The sequence below is a fragment of the Ascaphus truei genome, chromosome 12, assembly GCF_040206685.1.
Source record: "Ascaphus truei isolate aAscTru1 chromosome 12, aAscTru1.hap1, whole genome shotgun sequence".
NCBI lineage: Eukaryota > Metazoa > Chordata > Amphibia > Anura > Ascaphidae > Ascaphus > Ascaphus truei.
The window spans coordinates 32,816,049-32,836,307 of NC_134494.1; the positions used below are offsets into that span (position 1 = coordinate 32,816,049).

Genomic DNA, 20,259 nt, shown 5'->3' on the forward strand with positions numbered 1-20,259 from the left:
ATTCTATGTTCCCACTTACACATGTGAAAAGTCTGCACCCGTCATTGATGCCCACATTCCTGATGTCCATGCCTCTGCAATGGAGTTGAACGTATCCATTGGGAAGTTCCAGATTCCAAAACTAAAAGAGATATATTGGTCACAAAAAGAGACCACGGAAAGTGAATATGTCTCCTCTGCCGCATGTGAAGAGCCTGATGTATCTGTTCCCGATGCCCCTGCTATGACGTTAGACGGATCCCTGGTGAAGTTCCTTGCTATGCCTAATATTCTTGATGCTGATGCCAATGCTCTTGTGATGAGGATAAATGCACCTCTCACAGATTTCCCATCAGCACTTGACGTACACATTAAGTTGGCCTTCCATCAAGATTTCCCTGAAGAGCCTGGAGGGTTGTCCGGAGTTGTTGCTGATCCCTATGTTCCTGCAAAACATGGAGTGTTGTCCGAAGGCCATCGTGAGTCGGCCTTCCATCAGGGACACCTTGCTAAACCTGGAGGGTTGTCAGGAGGATCTACTGGCGCCTCTGCTCCTGCTGTGAAGACAAGCGCACGTTCTTCCGCTTATCTACAAAAATCTGATGCGCCCTCTGCTGAGCCTGTGACCTACTCTGTAAAGTCAAGCTTACTGCTAACAGATTCTCTGCCGTTTGGGTTGATGCATCCTGACATTCAACTGTTCCGAGAGAGAATTGAATTCCTCTGTCGGCTTTCTGATGGACTTTTTCAGTCTGTACCTGTGGAGTACTCTCTGCCCGCTGACAAACCACCAGAGGTGGGTCACCTTGAGTCCACTTTTCATCAAGGCCTCCGGGAAGAGCCTGGAGGATCGTCCGGAGAACACTCTTGAGAGGGGGGAGTAATGTCAGGGCCTCCTAGACCTCCTGCCTTGCCATAGTTCTTCTTTGTCCACTGGGTGTGCTGCTGTCTTCTGTTTCCTCTGGGTTCCCCTGTCTGCCTGTCTGTCTTCTTGTTGCTCCTGTCTCTGTCCTTATAGCTCTGCTTCCTGTCTGTTGCTTTTGCCTTTGCTTCAAGTCAGACTCCTACAGTATGCACATGCCTCTGTCTTTGATTCCGGATCTGTTCCTGTACCTGTATTTCAGTCTGTTCACAGTAAAAGCCCTTGCTAGTAATCTGGCTTGTCCCTGTTTGTTCCTGCTCCCCGGTCTCAGTCCCTGCTCCCTGTTCTCAGTCCCTGCTCCCTGTTCTCAGTCCCTGCTCCCTGTTCTCAGTCCCTGTCCTGCCCCGCCTATCCTGTTCCAGTCTCCTCGTTGCCGACCTCTGCTTGTTACCTGACTTCGCTACCTGCCGCCTGCCTCGGACCCCTGCTTGTTGCCTGACTTCGCTGCCTGCCGCCTGCCTCGGACCCCTGCTTGTTACCTGACTTCGCTACCTGCCGCCTGCCTCGGACCCCTGCTTGTGACCCCTACTACGCTCGTGCTGTTCCGGCCACCGAGATCCTACCCGCCACAGGAGTCTCCCGTGACGGAAGGGATGATGTGTGGGTCCAGAATCCGATCTCTCGGAGTCCCTTGAATGGTGGATCTGAATCCGTAATTATACAAAACAAACCGACCATTGCGCAGTAACCTCTGGTTAATCGTTCGCTCCCACACCGCTGCTGGCTACTTACTTAAAAGTAGAAGAAGTGACGTCAGCAGTCACGAAACGCGTGTAGGGTGGAGTTCTTGCACAACGTGATACTACGTGCGCACGTGTGTAGAGGAGAAGGGGCGCGCTAGCAGTGACGTCATCGGAGGTGAACCAGGCGCTCCGAGTCACGGCCACAAAGCGGGGACTTACACAAGATCCTACCTCCATATGCACCGCTCCGATATCCTCTCACGCAAACGGACGGCACATTGTATCCTCTTCATAGGGCTGGTCAGCATGTGAGTGTACTGCTGTAAGTCCTTTATTGTTTTATTAAATTTTATATGGTATCATACCATTGTTTTTTTCTATTTTCATTTTATTTTATGCTATTGTAAGCAACTGTGCGGAGAGGGTCTACACCCTCTGGCAATCTACAGATATCCAGCCTGCATGCTAGAGGGAAAGCTAAAGATACCTTTCAAGGCCTAGTATCTTCTACTTTTAAGTAAGTAGCCAGCAGAGGTGTGGGAGCAAATGATTAACCAGAGGTTACTGCGCAATGGTCAGTTTGATCCACCATTCAAGGGACTCCTAGAGATCGGATTCCAGACCCACACATCATCCATACATTCAAAGAATTGGGACTTCCATTTTATCAGGTTTTAATACCTGATAGTGCGCCAAGGACTTTTCATTTTTATTTTTTATTTTCCAATTTGTTTGTTTTATATTTCTCTTGTAACTGTTTGTACTAGCATTATGGATAGGTTCGTTGTTACTCCTTAGGCAGCCACTCCCTCATTCCTTAACACCAATCTGTGGGATCCCCTAACACCTGGTATATCTTTTATAGATAGGGTGACCACCCGTCCCCCTTTTGCCGGGACAGTCCCGGTTTTTCGAGAGCTGTCCCGGTTTCCTGTGTGTCCCGGAAATGTCCCGGTTTTTCCTCAATGTGTTCCCGTTTTTTTTTTATTGTCGCATGCGGTGCGCGAGTAAGCTCCGGTGCGCGAGTCTGCGGCGGCACGGAGGAGGAGACTGCAGCAGCCCGGCTGGTATTTTTTTTTTAATGCCAGGGGTTGGGCTTGTGTAGAAACTGGGTCTTGCTGATTGGAGGATGCGGCCCGGCATTGTACAATGTCCCGCGCCCCGGCATTTTCTTACCTTGGCCAATACCCTGCGTCCCGGCATTAAGCCCTGCCCCCGGCAGTGGAGGCAGTGAGGAGGAGAACCCGAGGACCCGAGGATGCGGCAGCCCGGCTGGTGAGTACTTTCAGATGCCAGGGGGTTGGGTTTCTTACTTGAATATGTCGGACCGCTGGGGATTGGTGGAGGATGCATGGGGCGGGGCTTTGGCTCTTCCCTGCTTTCCCGCCCACCTGCCCCCCCCCTTCCTCCCCCCGAGCCCGCTCACAGCCGCTCGCGGCACTTCCTGTGCCTGCTGCTAGTGAGCGCGTGACACAGACTCTTCCCGCTCCTCTACTGGTGGTTACGCAGTGTCTCCCCTTCTGCCCTGGGTCCCCGTGGCTGCCCGCCCACCCGGGGTGGTAGTAGGTAGGTGCGGGGGTGCGGCCGCCAGGGGGGGAGGGGGTTGCCTCCTGTCCTGGGGCTCCCTTCCCCCGTCCTCTTGGTGTGGGAGATGAGCACGGGGGTGGGTAGTGGTGATGCACTGCTGGCTGGTTGGATCGCTGGCCTTTCCCCCCCCCCTCTTGCCCCCAGTCACTTACATCCGGCGCTGCATCTTTTGCTCCACTTTGTGTGTGTGTGTGTGTATATCTGTGTCTGAGTGTGGGTGTGTGTGTGTCTGTCTGTGTCAGTGAGTGTCTGTGTCAGTGAGTGTCTGTGTCAGTGAGTGTCTGTGTCAGTGAGTGTCTGTGTCAGTGAGTGTCTGTGTCAGTGAGTGTGTGTGTCTGTCAGTGAGTGTCTGTGAGTGTGAGTGTCTGTGAGTGTGTGTGTCTGTGAGTGTGTGTGTCTGTGAGTGTGTGTGTCTGTGAGTGAGTATGTGTGTCTGTGTCAGTGAGTGAGTGTGTGTCATATCCTCTTGCCTGCTGTACCCATGCTTGGCCACCGGGACTGCTGCCACTCTCAATGTCTTGTTCTAGCCTGCAGTACCTATACTTGTCCACCGGGATTGCTGCTGCTAAACTAAGGAACATTCCAGACTCTGATACCTGACACCTCTGCACCTGTGCTCCCTCTCAGCCTGCCTATATAAACCTCCCCTTCCTGTTCCTACCTTGCCTCTGTTTCAAGTCAGACTCCTATGCACATGCCTCTGATCCTGATCTGTTTCCTGTACCTGTATTTGAGTCTGTTCGCAGTAAGGCCCTTGCTGGTAATCTGGCTTGTCCCTGTTTTTTCCCGTTCTCAGTCCCTGCTCCCAGACCTGTCCCTGCTCGCCTGTCCTGTTCCAGTCTCCTCGTTGCCGACCTCTGCTTGTTACCTGACTTCGCTACCTGCCGGCTGCCTCGGACCCCTGCTTGTTACCTGACTTCGCTATCTGCCGCCTGCCTCTGATCTCTGCTTGTGACCCCTACTACGCTCCTGCTGTTCCGGCCACCGAGATCCTACCCGCCACAGGAGTCTCTCGTGACAAAAAAGAGGCCACTTCTGGACCTCGCTGGAACAGATTCTTCTTCTGCCTGCACCCTTTCCTGCCTGTTGCAGCAGACCGCACCCGCATGGTTGAAGATAAGTACTTTTGTGGTTTTTTTTGGAAATCCCAGTTGGAATCTTGAAGTATTTTTTTTTTTTTGCTGCTAAGTGTTCTGCAAGAATTATTGCGTTCATAAAGAAAAACATTTTTGCTGAGACTAGAACTGTTGCTGCAGAGACTAGTGCACCTTTCTTTGAGGTTTTTTCTTTTGTGCAGTGCCTGGGTTAACTCTTGCAGTACCCGTTGCCACCTTTTTAGACTCTGACTTTTCATTCCCTGGACAAGGATTGTCTCTGCATCCCTGGTTGGACCACTGCTGTTTGGACCACTACTGTTCACAGGGTTCCCATTTCAAAAGACAAGAGTGCTTCCATTATTTTGTTACTGCATGCTGTGATTCTTCCTGCAATCTGTAGTTCTTCCTATGATTGGTTCTAAGGTTTCAGGTTTACCTGCAAGTTCCCCTGAAGTTTGTTTCTCTGCAACCTGTGATATCCCTATGCCTGATATCAGGAGTTTCAGATTTAACTGCAGGGTTCTCTGTCTGATATCCCTACGCCTGATATCTAAAGTTTCAGATTTAACTGCAGGTTTCTCTGTTTATTTTTTTTTTCCCTTGCATTTATGATATCTCCGTGACTGATGCTAAGGTCTCGACAGGGTCAGCTCTCCTATCTTGTCTCGCTGTGTCTAATATTTCTGTTGTTCATTCTTGTGCTTCTGCTTTAAAGACACATTTCTTTACTGGTTTCTTGGGAAGTGTGGTTTCCCCATGTCTGAAATTATGGCTCCCACTCAAAAAACTGTCTTGAGCAGTAAATGTGAACACAGTACCACTGATTCTTCAGAACTTCTCAAAGCAAGGAAGAAGAAAAAGAGGGGAGGTATTAATGTGGAAGTTGAAATTAAGGATGAACCTTTAACCCCAGAGTCTGCATTTGGTGAAAGAGATATGATGCAGCTTAAGGCAACTCACAGACTTATCCCAAGAATAGTGGAAGAAAAGAACGATGTATTTAATCCAGGAAAAGATGCCCTAACTCAGACACTTCAATCTGCACGAAAAGAGATTGATTATCTTCATGGACATTTAGATAAAGCGCAAGAAGCCAAGGCTGCACTACAGAGCTGTCTATCCTCAGCAATTGCTAAGTGTGTTCTCCAGGAAAAAGAAAAGCACCAGTTGGAGAGTGAACTGGATGTCATGTCAGGTGAGCTGGAGAGGGCATATGCTGATGCTGCTGAGGATCAGCGCCTCGCTTCTAAAAGTAACGAATTCTTGGAAATCTCTATGAAGGAAATTGACAGGCTTAATACAGAGCTTAAAGTCTCACAGGAGGAGATTTGCTACTTCAAAAAGAGATGGAAGTCGTTCGGGAGGAGAGATGTTACTTGAAAACAGAGATACGTTCTATGAGAGACGCCTCCGAAGAGTTAAATAGTAGGTTTGAAACTATAAACCAAATGAGTAACAACTTCTCTGTCCAAGCCAGTGAAGGAGATAAAAGACTCCATGAATCAGAAGAGGAGAAGAGACTATTGATTGAAGAAAAGTCAGGGATGCAATTGGCACTGGAAAAAGCAGAGGGTGACTGGGAAAAAGAAAAATATCAGTTGGAGAATGACAGGGTGATCTTGTCAAGTAAGCTGGAGAAGGCCTACGCTGATTCTGCCCAGTACCAGACTTTCATGGCTCAAGTTGACGTAGCACTGGAAGCATCTCAGAAAGAGGTTCACAGGCTTACTACAGAGCTGGAAGCCGCTAAGGAGAAGAGTTGCCACTTCAATACAGAACTATGTTCATTGAGAGAAATCTTCGAAGGGTTAAATATCAGTTTTGAAACTGTAACCCAAGAGTGCAAGAATCTCTATATCCAAGTCAGTGAAGGAGATAAGAAACTCCATGAATTAGGAGAGGAGAAGAAACAGTTGGCCCGTGAAAAAATAGACGTGCAGACAGCACTGCAAGATGCAGAGAGAGTGCTGCAAGAAGAACGTGTCTCCCTGGAGCAGCGCACACAAGCAGAAAATATGCTACAGAGTCAGCTGCAAGAACTGCATACACATCTGCAGGACATGAAAGAGAAATGGGTGAATGCTGAGGAAAAGCAGCAAGTTCTGCAGGAAGAAAGTTTCCAGACTGCCTACAAGGTAAAAATGCTGCAAGAGTATCTGAGTACCCAGTGTGTCCCCAAAGAGCAGCATGAGGAGCTGAAGGCCACACTGAGCATAACCAGAACCTCTCTGGAGGAGGAGCTTAGAGCCCAGGTAACCCTGTTTGAGAGGGAGCAAGGCGGTCCAGAATCTGAAGCAAGACTTAGAGGAGCAGAGACACTGCTCCATCCCTAACAGCCAGTACACCCAAGAGAAAGTGATCTGGAAAGACAAGCTGCTGAGATCATAGCAAAGGAATTTGCAGAGCTCCAAGACGTGATGAGGGATGCATTGAAACTAGTTCAAAATGATCTCAGTGAAGAGATGAAAGTCCTGAGAAGAGAATTGCAGTATGCACTTAACCAGGGATCTCTCACTGAGGAGTGGAAATTGCAACGATACCTAAAAAAGGAAGAGCTAAAGCTGACAGCTGAACACACATCACAGCATCTCACAGCGCTGCTGATCGCTGAGCTCAAGACACAGCTTGCCAAAAAAGCGAGGGAGGAGGTGTCCGTCCGTCAAGTGGTTGGCCTGACACTGCGCTATCAGGTCAAGATGGCTGAGGCCTGCAAAGTGTTGAATCACACAGCCCATGAGAAGGCCAGGCTGCAGCTGGAGCTGGACAAGGTCTGGGAGGAGTACCGGCAGCTACAGGTCAGAAATAAAGAAAACGAAATACATTTAAGCCTTGTTGTAAGTCAGCTGGGAGATATGGAGTCGCAACTCAACTCCAAAGAAGCTGAACTTACAACTGCTTTGAGTGGGAAAAGAAGTGCAGAAGGACAGCTTCAAGAGCCGAAAACTCAAATAGCTGGTCTTTCATTCGGTTATGCCATGAAACGGCAGTCGCAAGAGGAGACCATGGACAGCGAACTCTGTGTCCCCACTGACTCATGTGGAAAGGCAGCACCCGACCTTGATGCCCACTTTCCTGATGTCTCTGCCCCTGCATTTGGGTTGAACGCACCTATTTGGAGGTTCCTTGCAGCACTCAATGTACCTGTGGAGTACACTCTGCCCGCTGACAAACCACCAGAGGTGGGTCACCTTGAGTCCACTTTTCATCAAGGCCTCTGGGAAGAGCCTGGGGGATCGTCCGGAGACGCTCTTGGGAGGGGGGAGTAATGTCATATCCTCTTGCCTGCTGTACCCATGCTTGGCCACCGGGACTGCTGCCACTCTCAATGTCTTGTTCTAGCCTGCAGTACCTATACTTGTCCACCGGGATTGCTGCTGCTAAACTAAGGAACATTCCAGACTCTGATACCTGACACCTCTGCACCCTCTCAGCCTGCCTATATAAACCTCCCCTTCCTGTTCCTCCCTTGCCTCTGTTTCAAGTCAGACTCCTATGCACATGCCTCTGATCCTGATCTGTTTCCTGTACCTGTATTTGAGTCTGTTCGCCGTAAGGCCATTGCTGGTAATCTGGCTTGTCCCTGTTTGTTCCCGTTCTCAGTCCCTGCTCCCAGACCTGTCCCTGCTCGCCTGTCCTGTTCCAGTCTCCTCGTTGCCGACCTCTGCTTGTTACCTGACTTCGCTACCTGCCGGCTGCCTCGGACCCCTGCTTGTTACCTGACTTCGCTACTTGCCGGCTGCCTCGGACCCCTGCTTGTTACCTGACTTCGCTACCTGCCGCTTGCCTCGGACCCCTGCTTGTTACCTGACTTCTCTATCTGCCGCCTGCCTCTGATCTCTGCTTGTGACCCCTACTACGCTCCTGCTGTTCCGGCCACCGAGATCCTACCCGCCACAGGAGTCTGTGTGTGTGTGTGTCTGAGTTTGTGTGTGTGTGTTTGTCTTAGTTTGTGTGTGTGTGTCTGTCTGAGTGTGTGTGTGTGTCTGTCTGAGTGTGTGTGTGTGTGTGTGTCTGTCTGAGTGTGTGTGTGTGTGTGTGTGTCTGTCTGAGTGTGTGTGTCTGTGTGTGTGGTCAGTGTGTGTATTGGTCTGTCTGTGAGTGTCTGTAGATCAGTGGCTGTGTGCAGGTCAGAGAGAGAATGGGGGGGGTTGAGAGAATGGGGGGGGGGAGAATGGGTGTGGGGAGGGAAGGGAGAGAGAATGGGGGAGGGTGAGAAAAAATGAGGGGGGGGAAGTAGAGAGAAAATGGGGGACAGGGCTGGCAACGGGGGTCTGTCGGGGTTGGCATCCCCGGCCCAGTGAGTCAGGGAGCCCACCCACGTGTCAGTCAACCACCCTCCCTGTCCCCCTGTTTCTCCATCTCTCTCTCTCTCCCCCTGTCTCTCCCTCCATCTCTCCCCCTCTCCCTCTGTCTCTCTCCCTCCGTCTCTCCCCCTCTCCCTCCGTCCCTCCGTCTCTCCGTCTCTCCCTCCGTCCCTCCGTCTCTCTCTTCGTCTCTCCCCCTCTCCCTCCATCTCTCCCTCCCCCTCTCCCCCTCTCCCTCCGTCCCTCCGTCTCTCCCTCCATCCCTCCGTCTCTCTTCGTCTCTCCCCCTCTCCCTCCCCCTCTCCCCCTCTCCCCCTCTCCCTCCCCCTCTCCCTCCGTCTCTCCCCCCGTCTCTCCCTCCGTCTCTCCCCCTCTCCCTCCGTCTCTCCCCCTCTCCCTCCATCTCTCCCCCTCTCCCTCCCCCTCTCCCTCCGTCTCTCCATCTCTCCCTCCTCTCCCTCCGTCTCTCCCCCTCTCCCTCCGTCTCTCCCCCTCTCCCTCCGTCTCTCCCCCTCTCCCTCCCCCTCTCCCTCCCCCTCTCCCTCCGTCTCTCCCTCCGTCTCTCCCTCCGTCTCTCCCTCAGTCTCTTAAACAATACATTACCTGGATTGTCCTCAAGGAAGCATCGCTTGGTGGTTTATTACTCCCACCATCTGTATGTTTCCATTTAGACTGTAAGCTCTTCGGGGCAGGGACTCTCTTTCCTATTGCTACTTTCATGTGTGAAGCGCTTATTCCCACTATGTGTTATATTATTACATCACATGTATTACTGCTGTGAAGCGCGATATAAATACAGTTATAATTACGTACATACATATGAGGGTGCAATTTAAATTATGCCACATGGTAATTTAAACATGTGCTCTTTTCCTGCAGGTTTTCTTACAGTTTATTGCATTTTATGTCCAGACCTCCAAAAACTGTTCCTCTGAGTACATTAAGGTTTATGATGGAGCCAACAGTACATCCCCTGTGCTACTGTATAAAGCTTGTGTGACTGGACCGCTCACCTCACTGCTAGCATCGGGGAATGCAATGCTGGTGGAGTTTGTCAGAGATACAGCAGTGACTGGGGCTGGATTCAAAGCTTCCTATAGCACAGGTAGGTCTCTGGAGTCTCTATATATGCAGATTATGTTCCCTTATTTCTAACATGCTATTTATTTCTTGCATTGTGCTTTTCCTTACATGACCATTGAGCTTCTCTTTGTAGTGAAATGTGGTGGCACATTCCCCAGTGACAACGGGATTATTACATCACCCGGATATCCAAAGAAATACCCCAACTCCATGGATTGTATCTTCCTCATTTTGGCCCCTGTGGGTTACAAGGTAAATATGTCCCTTTGTTCTAAATGTACCTACAATGGATATGCATTCATATATTATCAATAATGGAGCTACTTGCTGGGAATGAGGAGACCATCAAGACTCACTTCAGTTCGTAGTCTCTGGGAGTCATTAATCCTTGGTGATGGAGACCAATGGCTTAAATGGGCATTCTGTAGACTTCTGGCTTCAGTATTCCCAGCTGACAGCCAATAGGAAATCACAGACCAAACTCCATTGGATAGTTTTGCTACAGAGAAGCAGAGTATTTACATGTAAATATTAGCAGAGCCGACCTCTGACCACCAGTTAACACATGACACATGACTTAGGCTGACGTACAGTATAGTAAAGTATCCAAAAAACAGCAGTAATAGATAGATGAACAAGTAGGTGGCACTTTTGCTTTGCCAGCTTCCCAAAATCAGTCCATGTTCTGCATTTCCCTTATTAGAATGACAAGATGTCATAGCTCTTCATTCCCAACACTCAGAGCCAGGCATCAGCATCATTCATAAATCTATGTTCTTTCTCTTCCAGATCAAAATGACCTTCACTAACTTCAAGCTGGAGTATGCATCCAATTGCTTTCAGAGCAATGACTACCTTGTAGTTTACGATGGTAGCAGGCTCACTGCACCAAAGTTAGGGACATTCTGCAGCAACAGACAGATCCCACCACCTGTGTTCTCCACAGAGAACTCAATGCTGCTCAATTTCTACAGTGATGTCTCGGGGAGTCATGAAGGTTTCCGGGCCACATACTCTTTTGGTGAGTCATAACTAACTAAAATTTGAAAGCACTTAAGGGAAGCATTGCAGGGTTTAGCATTGCATTTTACGATTGTTGCATCTTGTGAGTCTTTATGTGAAATTATAGTTAGATTCTAGTTATATATTTAATGCTCCCCCTTATATGCAAGACTATAACCTCAGCTGGTGTGATATGGAACTAATGGCATTGTCTTTTCACTCATAGCCTCTCCCAACACTTGACAGCAAACTGCCTCTCCCATCCCCCAAATAACCTCTGCAATCCCTAAACAGACCCTAGCATCGCAAATGCAGCAAAAAAAATGTTGGCAAGAAAAAGGCACACCTCTGACTCTGCCCACACTCACTTGGCTCACAACAGCTTCATATACGTTACCTACCTTTGTGAAAATGAACCTGCTACTTAACTTAATTCTGTTCTTTATTGTGACTTCATGGAAATGTTACTCTCTCTACCCACTACAAACTCCCCCCTCTTGGCCCACACCCAATTTCATCCCTGGATTACACAAAAGCCTTGCATTATCTATGGAATGTTGCTGGAGAACTCTGAAAACCAGCACACCAACCACTACTCACTCAAATGGCAAACATTACAAATGTACAACTTGCAAACAATTACTCAAATTTCTATTTATTCTGCTACTCTCTTTAGCAGGTGATATTGAACATAACCCAGGCCCTCCCTTTTCAACTCTGTCCCATACCCCTGAGAATGCTCCTTTCAAATTCCAAAAAGGACTATCTGTCTCCCATATAAATATCCTGAGTCTTCTGCCCAAACTGGATGAACTAAGGGCCTTATGCATAAACCCAAAGTCATCATTCTCACAGAAATATGGCTAACTCCTAAAACCCTTGATGCAACTATCACTATTCAGGGATACTCAATTGCTCAGAAAGATAGGTCAAAGAGAGGAGGAGGGGTGTTATTTTATATTGCAGACACCTTACAATTTAGGCTGCTAAATTGCCCCCCATGCCCACCCTCTTTTGCAGTCCTAGTTGTCAAAATCTGCCTCCCCTTTTTGAAGCCAGTCCTGATTGCAGCCATCTACTGTCCACCTAAAGCCCCTCTACAGTCCCTGACTGATATCACCTGGCTTAATTTCCTTAATTTCCTCTCTGAATGAGAAGAGTGAGTTGTTAGTTCTTGGGGATTTCAATTACAATTGGCTTGACCCTAAAAATAACAAAATCCAGACACTTAACCTAACCCAACTAATTTCCAAAACCCTCACGGACAAACTTGAAATCTCACAACCATTCCTTGCTAGACTTGATTCTCTCCTCTAGGCCCAGCTGAATCTAACCCTGGTATCCTACGTAACATTTTAAGTGACCATGCAATAGTGTACTGTGCAAAGCTTGGCCCCCTGCAGACGCACTTACCAGAACTCCCTCCTACTGTCTCTGTACGTTCTCCCTACCTACCAATTAGACTGTAAGCTCATCGGAGCAGGGACTCCTCTTAATGTCTAAAGCACTTATTCCCATGATCTGTTATTTATATTATCTGTTATTTATTTGATTACCACATGTATGACTGCTGTGAAGTGCTATGTACATTAATGGCGCTATATAAATAAAGATATACAATACAATACAATACAATACAAGGAAAATCAGACCACCCTAATAAAGCCCTAAAGTTCTACTCACTAGAACATTTAGAAACCTTAACCCACAACAGTTTCTGGCTTATCTTACCAGCTGCCCTTGGCACAGAATCGACTTAATACCTGACCCTGATTCTGTGCTCGACTATTTCCAATCCGAGTTCTTAAAACTCTGTGATACCCATGCTCCACTATGCAGAATAAGAGTATGGGGGGCCCACTTTCCATGTGTTACAAACGGCCTTATAGCACTCTACCATTGCGGAAAAGCTACAAAGTAACTGGCACTACCAAGGATCTTAAAAACTACAGATGCCTGCGGAACATGTGCACAAGGCAAATAAGACATGCAAAAGCACAATACTACTCTGACACTATTCACCAGAATACATCAAACCCAGCTAACTTCTGGAAGGTTATCAACAATATATTCCAGCCTTCTAGCCATCAACAACCATGTAATATCATTAAGGAGGATATTTCTCTGACATTGTAAATGTATTCAGTGAATACTTTGTGGGGTGTGCTACTAACCTATTAGCGAAACACAACCCGAACTACAAACATGAACCTCATTCTGTGAGTACCCCTATAGCCCACTCTAACAAAACACGACCACAATTTTCAATTTGCCCCAGTATCTGAAGAGGAGATTGCACAAGCGCTCCTCAAATTAAAACTAAGCAGCCTATGTGTACCTGACTTACTGCAATCTAAGTTCCTACGGCTTGGTGCCCTAGCCATTGCCCTACCGCTTGATTCCCTAATCAACTCTATCCTGTCTGCAGGCCATATCCCTAAGACCTGGAAAACTGCCAGAGTTGTCCCAATCTTCAAAAGTGGGGACAAAAACACTGTCTCAAACTACAGGCCAATCTCTCTTCTCCCAATACTATCCAAAGTCATGGAAAAATGTGTCCACTCCCAATTAAGCGATTATTATACCAAGACAAATTTCCCTAGCCAATTCCAATCTGGCGTTTGCCCCAAACACTCCACGCTAACTACCCTCCTATACGTTTGCAATAAGATCCAGTGTGGAATGGAACTGGAACTGGGACAACTCACTGGTGCAATATTCCTAGATTTTGCAAAGGCTTTTGATACGGTTGATCATGTTTCTTGCTAAACAAACTCCAGTGCTCTGGAATAGGGAAGAATGCTTTAAACTGGTTTCATTTCTACCCACAGAATTAGGTCAAACCCAACTTGAGCCTTCCTTAAACTCTAGCTCCAACCCCTTGGATATCACCTGCATTGTCTTGCAAGGCTCTATTTTTGGGCACCTACTCTTCGCAATGGTCATCAACGATCTTCCTACAGCTTGTAAGTGAGCTTCAATACACATGTATACGGATGACACAATGTTATATGCACACAGCCATAGCCTCTCCGACCTTGAACACATAATTCAATCTGAATTTTTGAGACTTGAAAATTGGATTTCCCAAAACAAACAGTTTTATACACTGACAAGACCGTAACAATGGTATTTGGGACCAAGGCTAAATTTTTAAAGCTGCCAATCAATGAGTGTCCAGGTTGTTTAAAAACATTTAATCAGGATCATTCATTGACACAACAGAAAGGTGTGTGCTGCGCTATTCTATTACCAAAATATGTGACTTATTTGTGATCTCTAAACACTTGAACTAAATATTATTGTGTTTCTCGTGTGGCTGCCTTACCAGTGATTTTGACCACCCTGGTCAAAATTAAGATAACGTGAAAAAACAGTACTGAATGGCGCCTAATGAAAATAATACTAGCAAAGCAATTGCTAAACAAAGTGATAGATACACATATTCTATCTAAACTATATCAAGCAAAATACCACCGTGAACAGTGTTGTATAAATGACTATCCAACTTTGTCCATTGCTGTTTAAAAGGATCTTGATTGGACCCAATCCAAGCACATGTAAAAAGAAGAAAAACATAGCATAGTGTAATACTGTATGGAAAGAGCAGGATATACCAAATGATTAAGGAATAATGAATTCCCCATAGGTAGGAAATAGTCCAGAAAGAAAGGTAAAAAAAAGTATGTTTAATTAAGTAATAATTCCTGAAGAACAGGACATTACTGGCCAATAATGCCCTGGCTGGAAGAGTTAAAGGCCACCCCCCACCCCCGCCTTCCCCTCCCCCACCCCTGCCTTACCCCCCCCCCACCCCTGCCTTCCCCCCCCCACCCACCCACTAACCCCTGCCTTCCCCCCCCACCCCTGCATTCCCCCCCATACCCCTGCCTTCCCCCCCACCAACCCCTGCCTCCCCCTCCCACCCCCACCCCTGCCTTCACCTCGCCCCCTGCCTTCCCCTCCCCCCTTTCCCCCACACCCCTGCCTTCCCCTCCCCCCCACCCCTGCCTTTCCCCCCGCCCCTGCCTTTCACCCGCCCTTCCGCCTCTGCCTTTCACCCACCCGCTGCCCGCCCTTCCGCCTCTGCCTTTCACCCGCCACCCACCCTCCCGCCTCTGCCTTTCACCCACCCGCCGCCTCACACCCCTGCAACCCACAGCCGCTGGCTGCACTCAAACACGTGCCGCCTCTCACCCACCCACCACACTCGACACACACCCGCCGCATCTCACCCACCCGACACACACCTGCTGCCTCCCGCCCCTACACACCGATATCACTGAACAGCCACCGCACCCACTCACCACCCACCCGCCGCGCACAAACCCACCCGCCGCACTCACACCCCTACGCACCGACATCACTGACCAGCCGCCGCCCCACACACTAGCGGGACCCCCACCCACAGCCAGCACTTACTACCCACCCACCACCCATACTGAACACCCACTCACCACCTCACACACGCTCACACCCTAGCGGGACCACCACCCAAAGACAGCACTCAATACCCACGCGCCACCCGTACTGAACACAGCCGCTCATACCCTAGCGGGACACACATGAGTGCCTGATGTCACGGCGCTTGAGCACCAGCGAACGTGCTCTCACCCTGGGCGAGGCCTTAATTCTTTCAAAACTAAAAGTGTCTCAAATTTTAATCTGGTCTGTAACTGTTACATACGCCTATAACATATATTATCTCTTACTGTGCATGCAATGGCTTATATATAATGTTCTGTATAACCCTGTTCACTTAATGTAACTATGTATTTGTAACCATATATTTCTCATCATAACTCTAAGGCTAAGGCCCCGCTGCCTCAGACAGCGCGCCCACACTGCAAACATCTGCAGTCTGCGGGCGGCGTTGTGAGGGGGCGTGGTCAAAACAGGCTGTGTGGGCGCGGAAATCACGAAGGGGCAGGGCCACGACAGACACCGGCACGGCACCTCACCGCTCTATGCGGTCTTTGAGGAGCATGCAGGCATGATGGGGCAGCAGAGTCTGTATACCCCCCCCCCGGGAAGACATGCACAGCAGCTGGCCGCAACCTCCCCAGCACACGCACCGGAGGGAGGGAGAGAATAACGTACACACTCAGACCTCCCTCCCGTAACTGTAGACAGCTTCACTCCTCTCCCTTGCCCCCTCCTCCGCCCCCTCATTGGCTCCCTGCCGCACCACGTGTCACCGCTTGGGATCACGATCCTTGTGTATCCCCTGCTGGCTGATGCGTCACAGTGCGCAGCGAGCCTTGCAGCGAGGGGGGACTGGGGCAGGCTCGGGAGGAACTTGGGTCTTGTGAGAGACGCGCACGCGGCCGCCCGTGCCGTCGGATGCAGCGGGACCCAGGCCTAAGCCCAGGACATACTTGAAAACGAGAAGTAACTCTCAATGTATTACTTCCTGGTAAAATATTTTATTAACAAATAAATACAACTTAACTGTGTCTATACGAAATCAGCATTTCATAGAAATACATCCCTCTCATTATTCTGCAACTGACTGTGTTCTATACAAAGCCACATAATTACCTACCATTCCAACCTTCTAATATAAACAGGTATCTTTGAATGTGCTACAGCAGCTATCTCTATACATCTCCACTCTATGGGCCTCATTCTAGTAGCTTCGATGAGTTTGCGGCTATCTCGTGAGGTTTGGCATGTTCCCATTGCACGGTTTGTCATTTGAGTTATCATGGTATTTAGAAATAATCTGAATCCCTCCCCCCCTCAAGCCGTGCGATAGGAAAACACCTAAACCGTTCGGCGTAGCAGCAAAGTAATCAGAGATTTTTTTCTAAGTTCTCCCGCCTGCGATTTTCTCGTAATCTGAGCTGCACAGGGAGACCCGCCTCTCCCTGCACAGGGACCCGCCTCTCCCTGCACAGGGACCCGCCTCTCCCTGCACAGGGACCCGCCTCTCCCTGCACAGAGACCCGCCTCTCCCTGCAAAGAGACCCACCTCTCCCTGCACAGAGACCCGCCTCTCCCTGCACAGAGACCCGCCTCTCCCTGCACAGAGACCCGCCTCTCCCTGCACAGGGATCCGCCTCTCCCTGCACAGGGACCCGCCTCTCCCTGCACAGGGACCCGCCTCTCCCTGCACAGAGACCCGCCTCTCCCTGCAAAGAGACCCACCTCTCCCTGCACAGAGACCCGCCTCTCCCTGCACAGAGACCCGCCTCTCCCTGCACAGAGACCCGCCTCTCCCTGCACAGGGATCCGCCTCTCCCTGCACAGGGACCCGCCTCTCCCTGCACAGGGACCCGCCTCTCCCTGCACAGAGACCCGCCTCTCCCTGCACAGAGACCCGCCTCTCCCTGCACAGCTCTCGCAGGCGATCGCAGTGTTTTTATTAAAATATTAAAACTAGTGTGGGTGAGCAAGGGGTCTCCGGAGCAGAACCGTGTTGATTTCAGGTCCGCGGACACCCTGCTTCCCTAGATACAGACCCCGGTATGGGGTGCTGGTATTTCCTATGCATTTAAATGTCGGTTACGTGATGTGGGACATTTAAACATTGCATGGGGAAACCGCCCCCCCATAATGGGGCCTGTATTTAGGGAAGCATGGGTCCCCGGACCTGAAATCAAAACGGTTCTGCTCCGGAGACCTCCTAAAAACTCACACACAGAAAGTTTCATGAGTCTGGGATAAAGGGAACATGGAAAGTGGAAAAGCAGAGATCACGTTAACTTTTCATGCAAATATTCCTGGCCCCTGGCTTATAGTGCTGGGTAGCTGCCAGGGACCCAAGGGCAACCAGAGGGCTTAAACTTTATTAGATAGCCTGGTTACCCTTGCCTGTCACATGGGCACCTACTCACTTCACCCAATCCCTCTACCCCCAATAAACATTATAAAACACAACAGCCCCACTACCCACCTTCTCTGCCCCCAACAACCCCCCACAACACATACAGTACAGTAATGGGCAAAATTACTATTTTCCAGATCTGGATAATAGCTAATTTGCCCATTCAAAATAAAACATTATCCAACCAGCATAAAGTAAATAAAACTTGCACTTACCCTTGCCAGGGTGAAGGTTGTCCTCATCACCTTCCTCCACGTCCATGTCCTCCGTTGGCAGGAACAGAAAAATACAAAAGACAATCTAATGGCCCGAATCCCTTAATCACCATAGCGATTAGTAACTGCTATAGTAATTAAGGTATTAACTCCCCTCCCTCGTTACCCACCCTGGCGCCCTAACCACACACCACAAGACAACTACGCCCATCCTCTACCCACTGATTGGCACAGTGGTACATCATGCCCTATGGGCATGATTAGCCACTCAGCAGTCAATGGTCAACCAAAAAAAACAACTGCATCTTAAAGACACAAAAATAAAAAATACCCAAGCTAAACACCAGAACAATAAAAGAAATCAAACCTCTAAACAACAGAACATTAAAAGAAATCAAACGCCAAAACACCAAAACACCAGAAGAATAAAATAAAACAAACGCTTAAACACCAGAAGAATAAAATAAATAATAAGCCTAAACACCAGAAGAATAAAATAAATCAATAGACTAAACATATCAATAAAAGAAATCAAACACCTAAACAATCCAAACATTTAATAAAAACAAGCCTTACAGATACATAACAATTAACTCAAAACAATAAACAGAAATACAAAACATAATTAATTAAAAACAACTATTTGCCAAAAATGCATTGCCTGTCACTGTATTTATCTATACCCTGCAAAAAAAATTAAATTAAAAAATACAATAAAAAAACCTGAAAAACAAAAATGACATACATTCAATGTTTTTTTACCTTTAGATGTCTTCACCCTCTGAATCCAGAGGTATCAGGAAACTCTCGATCCCTCCACGATCCTCAGCGGCAGGTAAAATCTTCTTTTCTTCTTGTCTTCTATCATCTTCACCTGTAATCCATTAAGTCCAATAGAGCGGATATTGTCTTGTCGTCTTCTTAAGGACTGTAACGTCATATCTTAGGGTCAAATGGTACAGCTCAAATCCGATTGGACTCTGTACCATATGACATGCTTTAAAAAACAAAAATTAAGGATGTTACGTCATCTCTTAGGAATGGCAGGGTTAGCAATGGCCTCTTAAGAGTGATGGCTCTTAAAGCGAATCTCTTTAAGTGATAATATATAGTTAGACTATAGTGTATGTAACAGTGTTTCCCCCTCATCGCATATCGGGGCCATTACTGGGTGTATGTGGTGCATACCTGCTGGCAACAAGAGGGCTGAGTCATCCTCGATGACTTTGGGACACAGGAACAAGTTTCTGGGGTCCATACCCCACATAATACTTAGCAGTGCAGCGCCTCCATCTGCCGTAGGCTCAAGGGAAATGGAGATAATCTCCCACGGTAGAATTGTACCTCTCCCCCAGTTAGATCACACATCAGGCCGGAGATATATTGCAAAACAGGAACGGTTTATTACTACAGTCCGCAGTAACACAACACAGCTACTCATCAGTCTTCTGCCGGATACAGTCTCTTTAGATCAGCTCTCACTGGAGATGGTCCCTGGGCCTTCACTAAAGGCCAAGGGCACCTGCAGCCATCCTAGCTCTTCCCCACCTCCCTAGCGGAGGCAGAGGTATAGTCACACTCACTCCTCCCTGGAGGGAAGAGCACATGGGTAGGCCTCAATCTGAGGCTCCCAACATGTACTGTAACCTGCCTTCCTCAGTGGGAACAACAGGACTTAACTTTAGGGCGGTCCTGCCCTTAAGTACAGGCAGAAGGCGGGCACCCCGTTGTCCCAGCTACAACAGGATATGCCACCCTCTACTGTCACTCAAGTGCAGAACCAAAGGATGAAGTGGAAAACCCCATGATAACTACTGGCAAACCTGTGAATACCAGGGTTTACTGCCAGCCCATTGGGTAGATTAGAATCAATGCTGTATGGTGCTCCAAAACAAAAAGCAACACTGATGAGTGATAAGGTAGCAAAGTCTTATGTGGATTTCCCCTCCAGTACACAGTGATAAGCTGGAAAATAACTGTCCCCAAAAGATGTATGACTGGTATTGAAATCCCACGTTGTAATGTAGTAAGGATCATATTTTAACCACCTGCCGTTGACCAGCGCTATTGAAACATCCAATTAAGGGGATACAATGAACAGCAATTGTCCAGACATCCAAGTTATAAGTATGGAACAAAGGAATAAACTCACATGGGATATATCCTCAGGTAAGGTGAGTCCACTGTCTCCAATGGTCCAGGGGTAATTGTGTGCCTTCGTCTGCCGAATTAAGTGAACAGGAGAAGGGAGGAAAAAACGGAGCACTACATCCAATGCTAGTAGGCCAAAAAACAACAAGAGTGCATTCCCACGATAAAAAACGAAGTTATTTTAATGGATCATAATTGCAAACAATACACCAACGCGTTTCGGACTAATACAGCCCTTTATCAAGGTGTTTGAATATCAAAAGGTGTTTTTTTTCCCTTTTAACTGTGTGCTGCTAATTGTCCAACTTGCAAAAGGCAGATGTATTGTGGGGGAGGGTCATATGACTGCTTAGATGTATAAAAGTAACACCAGGGATGCATTGCCAGGGTTAGCATTGGCCTCCTAA

At 48.3% G+C, this 20,259-nt stretch overlaps 1 protein-coding gene across 11 annotated transcripts in view; it reads left to right on the forward strand.

Moving 5' to 3' along the window:
* The window catches only part of LOC142464100 (embryonic protein UVS.2-like), a 95,284-nt gene that overhangs the window by 57,437 nt on the left and 17,588 nt on the right, over positions 1–20,259 (forward strand). For 7 of the 11 annotated variants that reach the window (XR_012787575.1, XR_012787573.1, XR_012787574.1 and 4 more), the window contains 5 exons: positions 9,452–9,677; positions 9,789–9,907; positions 10,445–10,676; positions 13,489–13,623; positions 18,470–18,536. Coding sequence is in view for 1 of the 11 variants with exons in the window: in XM_075567257.1 (XP_075423372.1) it covers positions 9,452–9,677; positions 9,789–9,907; positions 10,445–10,676; positions 13,489–13,623 (712 nt within the window). In the remaining 10 variants the exon portion in view is untranslated. The remainder of the gene's footprint in view (positions 1–9,451; positions 9,678–9,788; positions 9,908–10,444; positions 10,677–13,488; positions 13,624–18,469; positions 18,537–20,259) is intronic. The other 4 variants (XR_012787580.1, XR_012787579.1, XR_012787576.1 and 1 more) reach the window with 2 other exon arrangements.